The sequence below is a fragment of the Neofelis nebulosa genome, chromosome 4, assembly GCF_028018385.1.
Source record: "Neofelis nebulosa isolate mNeoNeb1 chromosome 4, mNeoNeb1.pri, whole genome shotgun sequence".
Classification (NCBI taxonomy): Eukaryota; Metazoa; Chordata; class Mammalia; order Carnivora; family Felidae; genus Neofelis; species Neofelis nebulosa.
The window spans coordinates 112,052,373-112,072,550 of NC_080785.1; the positions used below are offsets into that span (position 1 = coordinate 112,052,373).

The following is a 20,178-nucleotide window of genomic DNA, read 5'->3' on the forward strand; positions in this document are numbered from 1 at the left end:
CGGCTGAGAACCACTGCCTGACTGCTTCTTTATATAACCCTGTAACTGTGGGGACACAGATAACACAAAGCTTTTCTGATGACAGGAAGTGCAGTGAAGGACACCTCTCTGGTAATGTGAAGGGTAATCCCCATAAGCACACTGAAGCACACAGAAACAGTGCTACGAAGAAAACCATTTGAGTTTTTGAAGAGGCTGCCAAGACAATTCAATGAAAAAAGAAGTCTTTTCAATAAATGGTCCTGGGACAAATGGACATCCACATGCAAATGACTGAAAGCTGGACAGGCCTCCTCCTTCACCAAACACAAAATTCACTACAAATGATCATAAACCTAAACCTAAGAGCTAAAACTATAGAATGCTTAGAAGAGATCACAGATGTAAATGTTTGTGACCTTAAATTAGGCAATGGTTTCTCACAGATGAGACTAAAAACACAAGCAATGAAAAAAAAAAAGCAGAAAAACTGAATTGCATCAAAACATAAAAACACCATCAAGAAACTGAAAAAAAAAAAAAAAAAAACAAACCCAACCCACAGGATGGGAGGAAATATTTGCAAATCATACATCTGGTAAGGGTCTAGTGTGCAGAACACATAAATCTTACAACTCACTAATAAAAAGACAAATAACCCGGATAAGATAAGCGGCAAAGGACAGTAATAGACAATTCTCCCAAGAAGAGGTACAAATGGCCAATAAGCACATTAAAAGATGCTTAACATCAGTAGCCACCAGGGAAAATCAAATCAAAACCACAGCAAGCCACCACTTCACACTTGGAAAGCTATAAAAGACAGACAGTAACAAGTGTTGTCAAAGATGTGTAGAAACTGGAACCCTCAGACACTGCTGTGTAGTGGTGAATGGTGTAGCCACTGTGGAAACAGTCTGGCAGTTCCGTGAAAGGTTAAAAAGAGTTCCCATCTGGGGGCGACTGGGTGGCTCAATTGGTTAAGTGTCTGACTCTTTGATTTCGCCTCTGGTCACGATCTCACGGTTCCGGAGTTCAAACCCTGTGTCAGACTCCATGCTGACAGTGCAGGGTCTGCTTGGGATTCTCTCTCTCCCTGTCTCTCTGCCCCTCCCCTGCTCGCGCTCTCTCTCTCTCTCTCTCTCTCTCTCTCTCTCTCTCTCTCTCTTCCTCTCAAAAATAAACTTTAAAAAAAAAAAAAAAGAGTTCCCATCTGACCCAATAATTCCACTCATAGGTAGGTACCCAAGAGAATAAAAACCTAAGTCTGCATAAAAAGTTGTACACAAATGTTCATGGCAGCATTATTCATAATAGCCATGAGTAAAAACAACCCAACAACCAACCCAATGTCCATCAACTAATGAATGGGTAAATGTGCTATTAAATATTCCACAGTATGAAATACAATTCAGCCTTAAAGACCAAAAAACACTGACACATGTTACAACATGGATGAACCTTGTAAACATGCCCAGTCAAAGAAACCAGGCACAAAAGAAAACAGATTGTATAGTGAAGTTTATATGAAATGTCCAGAGAAAGCAAATGCAGAGACAGAAAGTAGATGAATGGCTGCCAGGGGCTGTGGGGAAGGGTGATGAGGGAAACTAAGCTGGGGGATGAGGCATGGCAGATAACTGGTTGATTGGCATAGGACTGCTTGCAGTGGTGATGAAAATACTCCAAGACAGATAGTGATGATGGTTATACGACTTTGTGAATATACTAAAAACCCTTGAATTGTACATTTTAGATAGGTGAATTATGCTGTGTGTGAATTCTATCTCCATAAAGCTGTTTTCTTAAAAAAGTGCCATTTTAGGACGCCTGGGTGGCTCAGTCGGTTGAGTGACCGACTTCGGCTCAGGTCATGATCTCACGGTTTGAGTCGGGCTCTGTGCTAAAAGCTCAGAGCCTGGAGCCTGCTTCTGATTCTGTGTCTCCCTCTCTCTCTGCCCCTCCCCACTCATGCTCTGTCTCTTTCTGTCTCAGAAATAAATAAACATTTTTTAAAAATTGCCATTTTCTGCCACAGGAATACCCAGAATGGAGACCACGCTGTTTCCTAAGTCTTGCTCTTTGGTGCAACAAAGTGGAGAGAAACTCCTCTGAAGACTTCTTAGCCCCAGGGGGCTCTTCCCCACAAGAAAAGAAGACCTCCCAAGTATTGGGAGCTGGGGTGAAGGTCAGGCTCTCCTTTAATGGCTGAGGGTCCTGGCACAGAGGGGACTTCTTAGGGAAGCAAGGGAGGGTGGAGCTAAGGCACAGCAGTACAGGTGCACCTCCTTGGGGACCCAGGGGTGTCATCTCTTCCCAGGAGGAACCTAAGGCCTCAAGGAAGAAACCTAGTGCCAGATGCTGCTGTAGGAATGGCTCCCCCTCCCCTATGCACAGGGAGCCATGACCTAGAGGACAAGGGGGCCACTCACTGGTGGTGGTCAAGGCTCGTTGCACCAGCTCAACCTACCCCCCCGCGCCCCCCCCCCCCCCCCCCCCCACTGACCAGAAGCAACACAGGAGAACAGGGGTGGCAGGAGCTCTGGAGCCAGCCGACCCTCAGGCCTGTGGCCCACTCATGTCACCTCCCGTGTGCACCTGGAAATAACATCACCTGCTCACAGGATTGTCAGGATGCCCAAGACTACAAGGGATGACCCATGTCAAGTACTTTGGACAGTTTCTAGCACAGAGGAAGCCCTCAGTTACTGGGCGCTTCCTCCTCTTCCCTTTTCTTTCGAGCTCTGGAGGTCACAGAGGGTCTCAAGGGCAAGGAGGCTCAACAGCACCCCTCTAGGAAAAAGTCTGCTGGGAAGCAAGTCAGATGTTGCCAACACTGTGCCAACGTTCCAGAAATTTCATCATTTCACATCTACACTCAATCAACACTGGATTCAAATCCCAGCCTTCCTTCTGTGCTGTATGACCTTAGCCAAGTCCCCCATCCTGGTGGAGCCTCAGTGTCCTCATCTGAACGGTGAGAACCAGTCCCTTCCTCAGTAAGTTGAGGTGTGAACTTCTGTGCTTGGTGCACGGAAGGACTCCTCGATACACGTTAGCTATGATTTTTATTGTTGCTAATTTGACACTATTATTATCAACACCACGACAACAAAATTCCTACTAGGGCTTAGCACCACAACCCGCTTCGAGAGCATACACCCCAACTCTGGTGGCCCCAGCAGAGAGCTTCACACCCCGAGCATCTTCTTCCCAGGTGGGTGACTGCGGTCTGGCGGCAGCAGGCAGCCACAACCTCTAGCAGCCCTTGATGAAATCAGTCTGGAGGGGCTGAGGCCAAGTATCCCAGGTTTCAGGCGGACCAGAGCTCCATGTCCATTGGGCATGTTCTGAGATCAGAGCTGCCTCACCGTGCACTCTTTTTCTGAACGGGTTGGGTCTGAGAGAAGGTACTCTGAGTCCTAAGGGATTCTGGTCCTGCCAGAAGCTGCCAGGCTGCTCAGCCGTAAGGGAGAGGAGCCTGTTAGCAGTCCCCAGCAGGGGGAGCCATCACTCCAGGCTGAGCCTTTCACCAAGTTTCAGACCGAAGCCAGGCCTCCCCAAAGCATGCAAAGTCCGGCAAACCTACAGGGTCTGTGCAGCAGGGATGCCAGGCTCACCGGGCACCAGGCCACATCCCTATTTCCAGAAGCTGCCTAGGTAGCCAGCTCCTCTCACCAATGGCTGGCCCAGCCCTGGAACAAGCTGCCTTCTTCCCAAGGATGCAGAAAACACCTGTGATGATAATCTTGTCAAGACAGCATTACAGGGATTTAAAGAGGGACTATAGGCTGCTGCCACATGAACTGGAATCACACTCGCAAATCCTAATTCGGAGCCAGAGTGATCACCTGAGAGGGGAGCTGCCCCACAGCCAGCCACACAGCTTCTGAACAATCTCAATGGAGACAAAGCTTCTCCGTCAAGAGTGAGCTAAACGCCTGGATCTGACCCGCCATCACTCAGAGGCAAGTCTAGGTGAATCAGCAATTTGGGTTCGTCACTTGGTTTGGCTCCAGCTCTGTGCTGAGACAGTCATGGGCCTGAGGGTCTCTTTCCTACCAGCCCTGCTGCCAGGAGCTGGCAGCCTCCAGGGCTCTGTTCACCCACACGACTTCGCTGCAGGCTTCAAAAGGGCTCCTTGCCACCCCGCTTCACACCCCAGCACTGCTGGGACCAGGCCCCAACATTCAAACAAAAGAGCAAGAAAACGACCAAGTCCAGGGCCCTTGAGAGCTAGGAAGACAGTGTGTTGTTCTCAGGGGCTCATAAGCTTCCAGAGTAATCAGGAGAAAAAGAACCTCAAGAAAGTCCCCGGTCCCAGCCCTGGCAGGGTGGAGCACCATGTGGGCATGTGCCTTCTGGGCCTCAACATCTACCCCCTTCCCAAAAGCAGGCCAAAGGGGTTGGGGGTGGGTGCAGGCGCCAGCGTGGCTCCAAGAAGATCTGGGATAGAGAGAAAATATTGGTTTCGTTATCAGAAAGATCTGGGTCCTCGGCCTATCTTTATGACCAGGGGCAAGTTATTCTGCCATTCTGTCTCTTTATCTGAAAGATAAAGCCAAGAATACTTACTGCCCACAGCTAGTATGAGGATAGAAGCCAACATATGTAAGACCACTGGAGGCCAGCCTGTCTGACCTGACCTCTGCCCACTCCAACTGAAGGACCAAATCACACCACACCGTAGCCCCAGAGACCATGTGGGAGGCCCTCATATTCAGCAACAGGGTGACTGTTGCCTTTGATGGCCATGATGGTATGAAGCTGATGCATGAACTACCTGTGAAGGCAGAGGCCACTTTGACAGGTTTCTCTCGAAATGAACGTGACCTCCTTCATCTTCATCCCCACTCATGATGTTACGGGTTTAAAGTGATCCCAGAGGAAAACACGAACCCAGACGGAAGGTGAAAAAGCCTCATGGTTGGCAGGTAGCCACCCTACCTGATGACACAGTTGCCTCGGTTGGATGCAAAGATGACGATGGGGGCGATAGAAGATTCCAGGGCCCGGTGCAGGTAGGTGAAGCACTCGATGTCCAGCATGTGGACTTCATCAACAAAGAGCACACCTGGAACCAGCTCAGCGATGCCCTGATCGATGTACTTATTCACCACCTTGTTAATCTCCCCTCGAAGTTTGTCTAGGAGACAGCAGGAGTAGACAGGCAAGGTCAGGTGGCGGGAGTGGTCACCTATTCTCCTCATCCCCCCCAAATTTGACCCAAACCCAAGTGTGGAGCCCAGTTTTACTGCTGGCTGTGTGACCTTTGTCAGGTTACATCCCCGCTTCAGTGCCATCATCTGAAAATAGGGATAATCACCACGTAGAAGTCACAGAACTGGCAGTTCCCCTGCCAACATGTCTTGTTAAGTCTGTAAATGGCTTTGAGTTTTGCATGTCTTCACAAGGGCACACACCTCCCCCCAGTCGCATTCCTCACCTTTTGCCTTATTGCTCACATCCACCCACCTAGTGCCCTGCCACATCCCAGAGTTGGGGAGCCCTGCGTGAAGTGAGTTTTCATATGCAAATTTTTCCATCCTGCACTCAGGAAATGACCCTTTCTTTTGGCCCTGTAGACAAAGCTTAGGTTAATTAACTTTCAATCAAGTGCCTAGGCGAAGGAACAGGGTGCGTGAACAGGCCTCTCACAAGCCTCTCTGGCAGGAAATCTGGGAGAATTGCAGGCTCTGAGGAAAGGTCCCACTTCAGAGCTCTAGAGGGGCGGGGCTCTCAGGTTCAAAGAGGACCATCTAAGGTCACGGTTCTCATTCTCCTGCCCAGCCCCTGCACTAGCATCAGGAGGGAGCAGCTCACAAACACAGAAAAGGAAGATCAGATGCCACATCTGCCACCAGAGCCTTGAGGCAGGGCTGGTCAGAAGAGGAGGCATGGTGAAAATGATTACAGCACAGACACTGGTCTTGGCGACTCTAATAGAAAGGTCTCAGATCATTCCATGGGCTAACGTGAAACAGAAAACCTTTCAGGGTGACAGCCATAGGTGGTGATTAGAAAAAAGAGGGACGTACCAGGTGAGAAGAGAGGCAGGGTACACCCAAGGTCCACAAGGGAGCAGCGACATCCCTGCCAAACTCTGCCAAACTCCTGAGCCCCAGGAGGCTGAGCGGGGCAGGCTGGGAGCTGTGGGGTGACTGCAGGGAACTAAGGCGGCGGGGCTTGCCGTGCTCAGGGTGCTCCAGCAGGAGCTGTCCTGCACGGCTGGCCCGATACAACCCACGTTTCTGGGACCTCAAAGGGACAGGAGATTGTGACGGCCCCCATCTCCACAGACGAGTGCAAGGATACTAAGTGCATCCAGGAGGCTGTGCTAGCACTCGGGGCCAGACAAGACACAGTGTGCTTTATTTACAACTGTCTAATGCAGCCACGGGCTGGTCAGGCTCTGAATGAAGAGGAAGAAAGAACCTGTCCCAAGGCATTTCCTCAGGTCTGGGGATTCACTCGAAAAGCCTCTCACGCTATGCCAGAATCTAGGGCCCTACAGCTCGGCATCTTGCTCACAGGCCTTGCTATTTCTCTTACCTGTGATTTCGGTCTTCTTTGGCTTCATTAACTGGCCCATCATAGACAGGATGTCTTGTCCGCCCTGCGAAACAGAAGATTTACACAATCAGTCCCGCTCTCTAAGGCACCTGCAAGAGTCTCATCATCACCACCTCCATCACACCAGTTACCACTGTCAACTGGACACAGGGTCCTGAGGCGTGGAGAAGCCAGACCGCTTCCCCCACCCCTCCCCCACAACGGAAAGCGTGAGGAGCGTCCAAACAGAGGGATTTTTAAGAGGCTCCCCTCGGCCTGCGAGAAGGAGCGAAACCCTTGGTGGGAAGTACCAGCTCTGTGGGGCCCGCCCTAGTCTCCCTCTCCAGCCATTTCCTTTCCAATCAGCGCTCCCTGATTAGCCACACAGGACTGTACCCTCCTCTGAACACCCATGTTCTTTCTGTGCTTTGGCATACTCTAGTCCACCTGCCAGGAAGCACCATCTCTTTTCTGGGAAGCACCAGTTACCCGTAAAGTTCAGGTCAAAGGCCCCTACCCTCTGCCGATGCTCTGGTTCCCTTGGGGACAGAGGGATTGTGGAAGGAAGCGTTAGGACATACTTATCTACGTTCCTGTGTCTCCTTACTAGACTCGACTACACAGTGACATTAATGTAGTCCTGGCCTGGAGCTGCTCACCACCTGCCCACTGCTGACCGTCCCCCCAGCCCCTCCCAGTGCCATCAGCAAGAGGTGCTGTTTTGTCACCTGCACAGGATTAAGAGATCCCATTGTTGCCACGCCCTGCGACACAGAGGTGCTCGCTAAATGTTCAGCTGTAAAATGTAGCAAATGTTTCCTGAGAACCTACAACACTTGATCCTGCAGGACAAGAACTATAATGCCTTCTTCACAGAGGAGGGAACTCAAAACCAGATAGCCCTAAATCATGGAAAACCCGGGACACAGAGTGACTAACTGGCTGAGCTCATTAGTGTCAGAGTGACACAATCCCTGACTCCCAACTCTTGGCCAAACACTCTAACTAAGGCAAACACTCCCAGGAGGCTGGTTTGGGGACAGCCATTCTAACACTGAGGGACCTGGAGGTCCGAGACAATTCTTCACCAATCTCTCGGCCAAGGCTCCAAGAGGCAAAGCACCAAGGGTCAAATTTCAAATTAGAAAGTCTATTCCCTGCTGGTGAGGAGGTGGACTCTCTTAAGATCAAGAGGAAATCGAACTGAAAGACCAGCAGCAGGGAAGGGGTGGGGTTTTAAAATCACACATTTCCCAGAGATGTCACAAAGTCATACTATATTTCCCCCACGTTTATCAGGCAAGGCGTAAGTATCCATCTTGTTGGCATGAGGAGCAGACACAATTCCTGCTCAAAGCGGAAACACTGAAGATTCTGCTAAGCAGGGGGGAAGACACGGCTTTGTCGGGCTTTCTGAAATCCTGCAAAGGTCTCAAAGAACACTCCTGCCCTCCACCGTTAACACCCAGAGAATCCCAGGCATGAGCGTGAGCCCGATGCTGGAGAGAAGCCACAGAAGAAGCTGGCTAGCTCAGGGCCAGAGGCTTGGCTGGGATAAGAAACAATACACACGAAATCATCTGTGACTAGAGCATTTGAATTGGAACAAAGGAGTCGCTCGTAGCTCATGTCGATGTTAATTGCTGAACATTACAGATAGAAAAGGACCGTCTGCCCTAAGAAACGGGCAGCAAGAGTCTGACAATTCATTCCCAGGGCTTCCCAGGGCTTCCGTGCACACACAAAAGGAAAAGGGCTCGTGTGCCAGGTCACTCCGGCATCGAGGCAGCACCTGGGGCCGTGCATTGGCCACATCCAAGTCATGCAAGGTCACATCCTGGATGATTTCTTTCTTCTTGTGCACATCCCCCTTTGGCAAGGGGACATACTCTTCAGCTTCAAGGTCGAATTCTGTGGCGTAGGTATCACACCTGCCCTGCCTCTGCAAAAAGAGAGAAACCCGAGTGCCTGGTGAGTTTTCACTGCCAAGTCCCCAAATGGCACAGTGCTAAGTGAGATAAAAGTCTCAGTTCCCAACCGCAGGCCTGACAGCCTACTTGACAAACTCCAAATATGCCCCCCTCCCCTGCTGCCAAGAGAAGGAAGCTATCTGCTCATCACTGGGCTCCAAAAACCCCATTGAAAAACACCTGATACTTTCTCCAAGAATCTTTCCCCCCTCTCTTTCTTTTAACTGTATGCAATTCCTGATAAAGGGCAAATCCAGTAGATTAACTGGAGACGGAGGGAGCTGTTCAGACTCTTTTGTAGGTGGGTGATTTATCGTATGATATGAAGTATTATGCTCATCCATTAAACAGTGAGGAACACTGTACAGGACACTGAAAATCAGATATAAAAAGAATGCCAACTAATGCAGCATCCCCTTCCACATGCATATATCTTGGGAAGAAAATACCAAAGAGATAAAAGGAAGATTAAATACGCTGCACATTTCAATTTGAAAATGACTACAGTTGTTTTGCTTTCTCACCCTGTACTCCCCCTCTACGCAGGTTTTAGTATTTTTCGAACAGACTGTCTGTTTTAATCATGAGAAGGTTAAAGCAGGAAGATAAAGGGAAAGCAAACTTTATTAAACCTAAAGGGGCAACTGCTGACCTTCCATCAGCATCGTGCCAGATGCCAGCCCCCTCCTGCACCCCGCACCCCCTGAAGAAAACAACCCCCTTGTAACCCAGGCCTCCTCGCGCAAACCAGTCATAGCATCACCTTCACAGCCCCACTGTTGGCTTCGATGTAGATCACATCTCCAGCTTCTACTCGCTCTTTCTGCAAACTTTCAAAAATGCTGGGATCCAGCTTTAAAAAAAGAAAAAACCCAAAAACATGGGGCTCAGAGAACTGTAATACAATATTTATTTCCAACTCACTGTAAGGTACCTTTCCACAAGAGACTTGTAGCTACCTCATGACTATATGAAGAAAGTATATGTGTGCGCGTGTGTGTGTGAGTGGATATAGGAGAACACTGGCTTTGGGGATGTGTGTCCTAGAGATAGCAGGAGAGTGAGGGCACCCAAGGAGAGCACAAGGGGAGATCTAGAATTCTCCTTCCTTTTACTCCTGAGGTCGCAAAATGCCAAATATGGCTCTGACTGCTTTTAGGTGAGGTCTACGCTGTCCAGGGGACCACAGGCCCTAACGCCCCCTTTTGGGGTTGCTCTCCCTGCTTCAATTCTTCTCCTCCTCACCTCAGGTGGGGGTGGAACTTCCTGCAAGTGAAGCACCTGCTGGAACCTGCTTGCTCTTTATGGCTGGCACTTTGTGGTCGTGATTTTAGACAAGGCTCTCTGAGCCTCAGTTTCCTCATCTACACAGCAGCACCCAGGTGTAAATATCCAAAGGGAAACACAAACCAGGATCTTTCCCAGGCCTTCTAATTCAAATCCATGTCTGTTCTCTTGGGCCTGCCTGCTTAAATCTCCAGAAAAGGAGAGGAGCGTATTTTGCAGACTGCTGCTTTTCTCCGGATCATCCAGATTCAGGCTACCTTTGATGTTAATATTCTAGGACAGCATCTTTTGTCAGGAGTCAGGATTTAGACTTAAGTTTCTTGGGGCACCTGGTTGGTGAAACGTCTGTCTGACTTGATTTCGGCCCAGGTCATGATTCCAGAGTTGTGGGATTGAGCCCCGCGTCGTGCTGAGCCTGGAGCCTGCTTGGGATTCTCTCTCTCCCCTTCTCTGCGTGCCCCTCCCTGCTCATGTGTGCTCTCTCTCTCTCTCACACAAAATAAATAAACTAAAAAAAAAATAGTAAGTTTCTCTCTGTTAAACTTCAAGGACACCTGTTTCTCAGTTAAACTTTATATTTTATAATGCGAAAAAAACTTTGTCTCAAAATTAAAGTGTAAAAATCTAGGACTCCGTGAAAGAACCCAGACACAAAAGAACACATGCTTGTATGACTCCATTTACATGACGTGTTCAGAAAGGACAAATACACAGAAACAGAAAATGGATTAGTGGTTGCCAGGAGGTGTGGGTGGGAATGGGCACTATTGTCAACGGGCATGAGGTTTCTTTTGGGGTGCTGAAAATGTTCTAAAATTGGATGGTGGTGATGGTTGTACCACTGTAAGTAGATTAAAATTCCTAGAGTTGTACACTTAAAATGGGTGAATTTTATTTAAAATTAAACCTCAATAAAGCTGTTAGAGACAGTAACCACAGAAACAAGCTCAGGGCTTTGTGTCACTGGCGTGGTGAGGCCTGGTAACCTCCTAGAGCACAAGGAGCAGAGCTTATGACACAGGCCTGGCATGAGGGAGGTACGTGATAGCGATGGCAAATATGGTCAATACCTATACCAACTAGTTCTCTTTTTTATTCTTAATTTTTTAAATCTTTATTTATTTTTGAGAGAGACAGAGCACGAGCAGGAGAGGGACAGAGCAAGAGGGAGACACAGAATCCAAAGCAGGCTCTAGGCTCTGAGCTGTGAGCATAGAATCTGATGCGGGGCTTGAACTCACGAACCGCAAGATCATGACCTGAGCTGAAGTCAGATGCTTAACCAACTGCGCCTCCCAGGCGCCCCCCTACACCAACTATTTGAGCTCTGTTTGTCCAAGTATTTTGTACGTATGCTCAAAGGAGCTAGAAGTACTCATCTGGGAAGAAGAAAAATTTATTTTCTTTCTCGTGTTATTTTCTTTCTTTTTTTTTTTTTAAGCTTTATTTATTTATTTGGAGAGAGACAGAGACAGCATGAGTGGAGGAGGGGCAGGGAGAGAGGGAAATAGAGACTCTCAAGCAGGATCCCTGCTGTCAGCGCAGAGCCCGACATGGGACTCAAACTCACAAACTGCGAGATCATGACCTGAGCTGAAACAAAAGAGTTGGATGCTTAACTGACTGAGCCACCCAAGTGCCCCGCTTCTGTTATTTTCTTGAAGAAACTGTGCAAAACGGCCTGACGGAGGGGAGGAATGTAAACAGCAGGCCTGACTTCAGCTATCCTACAATGGGGAGGGGTCCTTTTTTTTTTTTTTTTTTTTTTTTTGCCTCAAGCACTTTAATATCGGTTAATTTCCCAAATGAATTGACTGAAGAAGATGTAATTACTGGAAAGGCGGCAGATCCTACTAAGAAATCTAATTAATACAGAATGGGAGAGATGAGGGGGAGGTTTAAAAGAGATATTTGCAGAGGTAAGCTCCTGAGATGGAAACCCTGTTAGGAAAAAGAAAAATGACCCTCTGAAGAAGTGACATTTTTATGATCTCCATAAAGCAGTGACCAAGAAACCACCTTACAGGATCAAAGAACCATAAAATCGCAGAAGAGAGTGAAGATGGAGTCATTATATGGTCAACCTACCACAGTTCACAGATGGGCACCCAGAGGCCCAGAGAGCTCAACTGACTCCTGAAGGCCACACAGCAAGTTGGAGGGACAGCATAACAGTTGGGATGCAGAGTCTGCTCTCCCTGTTAACAGGCTGTAGGACCCTAGGACACCTGCTTATTAACCTCTTTATGCAGGCTCAGTTCCCTTATCTGTAACATGAGGGAAACTATACACGTGGCACATACACATGTAGAAAGCTATAAATAACAACAAATGAAGTATTTGTTAAAGCACTTAGCTCGGGCCTGCCACATCCAGTAAGTAAGAGCTATAATGCTTTTATAACTATTATAATACTGTTTATTATAAATAACAATAAGACAATACCTACAATCCCAATCGTCCCATTTCTCTAACTAAAGGCTCTCACAGTAACATCAACAGCTACCACTTCCTAGGTAACTGGGGCTATACCCAAAGCTACCACTTTTATATCCTTCCAAGAACTCCATGAGATAGGCAACCATTATCCCCATTTAACAGACAAAGAAACTACTGCTCAGAGATTAAGTAATTTGCCAAAAGCCACACCGCTGTCAGCAGCAGAGGCTGGTCTCTCTTTCAGACTTGTCTGCCTCCAAACCACACTCTTCCCCCAGGTGCCCCTGCCACCCGCATCCTCAAGGTTGACAGACAAGTGTCTGAGGGGCGTAATCGAGGGCCCCACGCTGCCACCACTATGGTTTCTCCACAAAGCTGTAGCCTGAGCAGAACCAACCGCTAAAGCTACTATAGGTTTCGGGGCCCTGACTCCTAAAAGGAATTGGCAGTCAGGATTCTGTGTTTGGCCCCTTGAGATGTCCATTCGTCATCCATACACATCCATACACGACTCTTACCAGATTAGTCACTGCTGCTTTTCTTTCTGGAAGCATGGGCACTGATATCTGAAAAATTAATCCACTGGTTCAGAGACAGGCCCGTGACCTTTGACACATGGTCACAATACAGGATACACGATGGCAGGCACGCAGCTCATGTCTTAACGCACAGTTTCACAGGAGTGAATGAGAAAAGCAAGAGCTATCTTTATTGAGTCTCCCTGTGTACTTGCCCTATTCTAGGTACTGCTCCGTACACGAAACATCCTCAAATGGCCCTGTGACGTATCATCACCCACAGTGCACAGAGCAAAATGGGACACTGAGCGGTTACACCACTTGCCCAAGGCCACGCAGTGCAGAGATTCTGAGGCAAGAGAAAAGAGAGGATAAACACATACTCACTTTCAGCTGTTTGGTTCCTTTGGCCGTTTTTAGTCCTATGATCACATGACTAATGGTCTTCCCGTATCCCCCCATGGGGTTCTCTGTCTCACACGGAGTCAGCTCTGTGACTTCGCCTTCATAAACTTCTTTGGTCTCCTTTATCCGCAGCCCTGGAAGAGACGGCAGGTGAGCTCCAGTAAGAAGCAGAACTCTCTCTCACAGATCCGTATTCCCTCTCTTACGTAAGTCCTTAATAGCCTTTTTAGCCACAAACCTTCCATGTCACAACGACTGACAAGTCAGCTTTACTAATAATGTACATCCAAGGGTAGAAAAGTACTGGATAGGAAAATACTGTAACTGTAAACTGGAAGAGCTAGTCAGAACGCAGACAATTTTATTTCAATTTTTCAAAGGGACTTTGTCGGTTCAAATCTAGAATTATTAGACAAGCTACAATTCTCAAAATTGTTTCCGCCATCTATTCCACCTCCAAGGGGGTGAAATCGAGCTTTAGCCTCTAATCCAATCTCTGAACCCCAACCATTCTACTCCACTACAGCAGCAACTACATCTACCCTTGTTTCTTGTGTTTTTGATTCTTGAAAAAAAATTTCAGAACCAATGGAATAACTCTTACATCCCTTGTGTCACCAACAGACCTGAGCTAGGTATGCTATGTTAATTAGAGGTCCGTGCCAACAGCAAGTGATATGTGACCTGCCAAATGTTCTGGGCCTCTGACTGACCCTTGGTGCACACCCCAAGAAGAAATACCCAGTTGTCATTCAGCATTTGCAGTGGGTTGTTCTAGAAGTTTTCCAAGGCCACAACCCCAAAACCACCCCCCCTCACCCTATAATAAAGCATTCACAGTTTTCAGATTAGAATATTATAAGTGAAGGCAAATGTCTCTCCTTGTTCGAAACATCAACCACATAAGCTAATCAATAAATGTTGTTGGCAAACAAAGAATTGTTACCAAATTAATTTTTACAACATGGTCTCAGTGCCTTTTTATATAATGTTTTTGCTGCCTAAAGTACTCTTCCCTCCTTTCTGGCTTTGCCAACTCCCCAGCTGAAATACTTACTCCTTCTAGAAAGCTTGCCTGACACACCCTTCTTCTTTACCCTCCAATGACTCCCATGGCAACCTGTGCCTCCCACCCAGCACTCACACATGGGATTGCGGGGACTCTGGAGACCTGACTCCCCCTCTGCTAGACAGTCAATAGCCACACACAAAAATGGATAAATGCAAGGGGAAAGGGAGTGCCATCAGGCAGACCATCCGACACCTAAGAAATCTGTCTATAGATACTTCCGCGTATTCTCCGTAATGTCCAAGATCTCTAAGGAAGTTGCCATGTGATGCAATAGCCCAGGTCCACCATGACACCCCCAACCCTGAAACCCAGGCCTCATCTGGATCAAACATTTTTTGCCTCCAAAGTCAACACAGGCATGCCCCTGCAGGGAAGAGTGACTGGAGGGGGCACAAGGAGCTTTTGGAGTTCTAGTACTGGTCTTTTGATCTGGGTGTAGGGTACACGAGTATGCTGACTGTATGAAAACTCACTGAGTTATATACCTATGATTATGTTTTCTTCCTGTGTGTATGTATGTATCCACATACATACACACACACATATATATAATCTTTAATAACACATTAAAATAACAACAAGAAAATTGTGTTTTTCTTTTCTTTTAAACATTTTTTTAAGTTTGAGGCGCCTGGGTGGCTCAATCGGTTGAGCATCTGACTTCGGCTCAGGTCATGATCTCACATTTCCTGGGTTCGAGCCCTGCGTCAGGCTCTGTGCTGACAGCTGAGAGCCTGGAGCCTGTTTCAGATTCTGTGTCTCCCTCTCTCTGCCCATTCCCTGCTCATGCTCTGTGTCTCTCTGTCTCTCAAAAATGAATAAACGTTAAAAACATTTTTTAATTTTTTTAAGTTTATTTATTTATCTTGAGAGAGAGAGAGCAAGACAATCCCAAGAAGGCTTTGCATGGTCAGCACTAAGCCCTATGTGGGGCTCGAACCCATGAACCGTGTGATCATGACCTGAGCCGAAATCAAGAGTAAAACACTTAACTGACTGAGCCACCCAGGCGCCCCAAGAGTTTTGCTAACAAAGCAATGATAATTACTAATAACTAAAGATTTTCTTTGTTTTTTTTTTAACTCTGCTAGGATTTTTGTATGTATGTATGTATGTATGTATTTATAAGTAAGCTCCACAACCAGCATGGCGCCCAACACAGGGGCTTGAACTCACCACCCTGAGATCAAGAGTGGGACATTTAACTGACTGAGCCACCCAAACACCCTGCAAATAAAGGTTTTCTTAACACAGGAAAACAAACGCATACCACTGAACACGGCTGCTCTGAAAGCACACACACACACACACACACACACACACACACACACACACACACGTGCATGCATAAGCTCTCCCAAATTCCCAAAGTCTGAGTCTAGAGATACAAATGGCTTTCTCTGAAACCATGCCCACCACAGGTTAGTTAACAGCTAATGCATCTGTTTTCCAAGAATTCTACATCAACAAGAAAATAATTTTAAGTCACTGTACATGTCATCGGTTCAAAGGCAAGGAGGAAAACATCCTTGGGTCATACTAGTTGAAGATGGGTACAGAAGGAGTCCCTACGTTTAGGAAAGCCACGGGCCACACCAGTAGGAACATACTATACTATAAACCTCTGGCTGTGGCAGCCTCTTAGCCCACAGAAGCAGCCCTCCCGCCAGTCTGTGGAGGGCTTGCATGTCACTGCCTCATTTGATCCTGCACTGGTATCGTGAGGACAAGAGGAGGTGCCACCACATCCCAACCTAGCCCCGTGAAACAGCCAGAGTGAGGACTCTTTAGGTCATTTTACAGAGGGGAAGTCAGCTCCGGGAACTGGAGCAAAGGGTCCTTTCCTCCCTCGTGGTAGACCTGGGACAAGTGTGCAAGTCTTCTGGTTCTGAGACCAGCTTCTTCCCACCACACCACACTACACCACAGGGCCCCAGCTCACTGACTGCCTTTCCCACAACACTTGCTCTGTCCTTCCTCTTCCAGGTAACATGTGTCCACAGACCTCAGTGGTCCTTTCTGCCAGCCCTTGGGTGTGAGCCCAGTCTCCAGCAAATTCATGTTTTGCCCCAAGGAAAGAACACAAATGTAAGGGAAACCCATAGGTTAAAAAGATAGAAGACACATATCAACTAATCTATCATGCAGATAGATTGTGTCCTGATTCAAACAATAATTAAAAAAATCTTCAAAAAAGAAAAAGCACACTGTGACACAAGACAACTGGAAATTTGAATACTAACTAGATATTTGATGATATTAAGGAATATATTGTTTATTCTAGGCAGGACAGTGGTACAATGGGGTTTCCTTTAAGTCCTTATTTTTCAGAGACACATACTGAAATATTTACGGATGAAAAAGCAGGTCTGCCATTAACTTCAAAAGAATCTGGGAGGGGAATAATGGGGGCTACAGATCAATCAAGATCAACTATGAGCTGAAGCCTGGTGATGAGACCATGTGGGAAGGTCAGCATTTGACCACTTTTTGTACATTTGAAAATGTCCAAACTAAAAAGAAAAAAAAAACAATGAAATACTATTCGACAACCTCAAGAATCATTACAATTAAAAGGATGACAATTCCAAGAGTTGGTGAGGACGCAGAACAGCAGGAAGGTTTGCACTGCGAATGGGAGTATAAATTGATACAAATGCTTTAGAACTGATGTCTCCTAAAGTTGAACACATGAATATCCTGTATCCCTGTAATTCAGCTCTTAGGTATATACCCACTAGGTATGGGCGCACGTGTGCACCAAGGGGCATGGCCAGTAACGGTCATAGCAGCATTGTCCATGACTATCAAACACTGGGAAAACTCCAATATCCGTCAAATGTGGAAGAGATGCCTAAATGTGGCTTATTCACACAATAGAATATCACAGAGCAGTGAAAAAGAATTATTCTAAATACAACAATACTGATGAATCTCACAAACATAACTTTGTGGAAAAGAAGCCAAACACGGAAGAATACATACTGCATGACTGCGTATATGAGGTTCAAAAACAGGCATAACTACAACCATAATGTTAGAATCAAGACAATTGTTAATGTGGGGGGGCGGGGAGGAAGGAAGAATGGAGATTGGGGGCAGACATGAAGGGCACTCTGGGGTATTGGCAATACTCTCTTTCTTGACTGGATGCTGGCAGCATGGGTTTTCCATGTATGACAATTCACAGAGCTATACGCTTAACGCTCCCGTGCACTTTACTGTATGTGCACACAAAAGTACCACGTCATTTTAAAAAGAAATATTTAAGTAAGTAAAACTGGTAAGACCTGGCGAAGGAGGAACACTGCTGGCTTAAGTTTTGGGAACACTGCTCTAAACCTCAGCTGGAGTCTACATCATGGCTCTCACCCTTTAGAATCACGAGAGGTTTCTACTATTTTTCCTACCCTGGCTGTACTCAGACCATCTGCCTGAATCTCAGGGGTTGGGACTGCTCCCTGGATGATGCCAATGTACAGTCACAGCTGAGAACCACTCACGTAAGAAGGAATGAAGAACTCTGTTCTGTTCACAATGTAGAGACACGAACCACTTCTGATGACAGGTAGCCCAGATACGGTTTGGGTGTCCTCACCATCAAGCCACCTCTGTTCTGATATGCAAATAGCCCAGCGGCACAAAGAAACACCGCCAATGGGGTCAGACACTCTCGATCACTTCGCATTTTTAAATGTGGTCATTATCTTATCTTTGGAGCAGTTGCCTTCTTTCTCCAGAAACCCAACCAGGACAAAGACTCTCTCAGATACTGAAGTTAAGGAAAAGTTCTACTCTACCTTCAGTCAATCTGATAGCCTACAAATGGAAGTTTTGGAAGAGCCCCAAAAGAGATGTTGTGTTACATTTTTGCCTTACCAAACTCTCAATTCCTGAACAACAAGACAAAAATTTTCCAAACTACATGAATGTATCAGAAGCCTGTGACATACTTGGAAAATTCTGTACTTTTAAAATGAACTTGGATTTTTTTTTCAATCAACAATTTTATATCCCACAGAGATAAATTCCTTCCAGTGGAATGCTTCCCTCTATTTCCTGTTAATGACCATGACATGAAATTCCTTGAGTGGGGAAGAAAGGCATTCCCGTCTCTCACTAGTGCCCGTATTTGTTTAGAAGTCGCTCTGTGCTGACAAGCAGGCAGGGGATGTGGGTGACGGACAATGAAAGCAGCTGTTAGCCAGGGAAGGGGCCGAGCTGGCGCTATCTCTGGCACCGGCAACACAAATGACACAGGTTTCATCTGCTGGCTCAGGTTTCTAAATCCCTGACAGGGACCTTCATCACGTCAAGGAAACAGCACAGACTCCTTGCTTTTTATTTCTGGTCAGCTTACCGCTTCCTCCCCACCCCTCTGCCAACTTCACAGGAATTCAAAGGCAGAGGAAGATGGGCAGGGTTCCTTTTTGAAGACAGTCAATGGCCTGCCTTTTTATTCTGTGGCAGGATCAAGAAATTCTCTTTACCTCACTGCCATCAAAAGAACTACGCTGCCCCTCCCCTCAAAAATGGCAAATCGCAAAATAGATACCTAGGAAATTTATCTCTATTTTTTCAAACTGCAGAGCATTAAAGTTCATGCAACCTAAATGCACGCACGTGTGCGAAAGTCAGTTTTGTCAGATTTTATCAAGGGCAGAAAAATATTTCTTTTTAATAATTAAAAATACATATTGAAAGTGCTAGGTTATTTGGCCAGTTGTAGCATCTTAATTAGTGAGTTAAATACGATCTTTGCCACATGTTCATTAAGTTTTTAGAAGGCACTCAGAGAAAGATTTTATAAATCCTGGGTCCTGTGACCCATTTCCACCCTTATTCCAGATACAATGCAAAAGTCCAAAGACGGCCAAACATGTAATAACACCCGCTGAACCTCACAAACATCAATGCTGCTAAAGGAACAACACCTAAACCAGGTTCCATTTAGAAGACGTTTAAAGGGCGAAATACAGGGCACCTGGGTGGCTCAGTCAGTTAAGCGACCGGCTCTGGGTTTCAGCTCAGGGCATAATCTCATGGTTTGTGAGTTCAAGCCCCACGTCAGGCTCCGTGCTGACAGTATGAATAAGCCACATTTAAGCATCTCTTACACATTTGATGGATATTGGAGTTTTCCCAGCGTTTGACAGTCATGGACAATGCTGGTATAGGATTCTGCACCTCCCCCTGCTCAATCTCAATCTCTGTCTCTCAATATAAACAAATAAACTTTAAAAAAGAAAGAAAGAAAGAAAAGAAAAGGGCAAAATTCAGCCACACTGCTGTACAGGCTCTGACGAGCACAGAGGCCGTGGCCACACAACCCTCGCACTCTGTGGGTTGGTGTGGGAGAGGGGAGGGGCTGTGGCCAGCCAGGGCCAGAATGACAGCTGCGGTGCTGGCCCTGTTCCGTTCCCTGAGCTGAGCGGTGATGGCATAAGCATTGACCTCATAAGAAATTGTTAAACTACAGGCATGCTTTACATACTTTTCTCTAAGTATGTTATATTTCAGTTTATAACAGCCACCAAAAAAATTCAATGTTTCACAGTAAAAAAGATTTCCAGTAAGAAATACTTTACAGTTAAAAAAAAAAAAAAAAGTCCGTACCTACACAACACAAAGCCTACAGACACAGCTCGCAGGGTCTCTGGCTTAGAACAAGAGTCCCACACTCCAGCGATCGCAGGGACCTGGTGTGGGCGAGCGCCTGGCGGGTGACATGAAGAAGCAGGGCCGGTGTCCCAGGGACGGCGGCAGGCTGGAGGGCGGGCCCCACTCTGGAAAGGGGCCCTGCTCAGCCCCACCCGACTGCTGCTGTGTGGGAAGGAAAGCTTCTCTCAGGAAGCCAGAAAGAAGGATTTCACAGGACATTTCCCAATTTCTAAACACTGGCAACCAATGCAACATTTATTTTAAAAAATCCTGTGCAGACCAAGCGGAGTATGTC

The 20,178-nt window shown here is 46.8% G+C and overlaps 1 protein-coding gene across 2 annotated transcripts in view; it reads right to left on the reverse strand.

The window, feature by feature from the left end:
• RUVBL1 (RuvB like AAA ATPase 1) overlaps positions 1-20,178 on the reverse strand; it is a 44,149-nt gene that overhangs the window by 9,625 nt on the left and 14,346 nt on the right. The window contains exons 4-8 of one of the 2 annotated variants that reach the window (XM_058725794.1): positions 13,133-13,284; positions 9,265-9,354; positions 8,324-8,473; positions 6,532-6,595; positions 4,927-5,125 (exon numbers count right to left, since the gene is read on the reverse strand). In XM_058725794.1, the coding sequence (XP_058581777.1) occupies positions 4,927-5,125; positions 6,532-6,595; positions 8,324-8,473; positions 9,265-9,354; positions 13,133-13,284 (655 nt within the window). The remainder of the gene's footprint in view (positions 1-4,926; positions 5,126-6,531; positions 6,596-8,323; positions 8,474-9,264; positions 9,355-13,132; positions 13,285-20,178) is intronic. The other variant, XM_058725796.1, reaches the window with a different exon arrangement.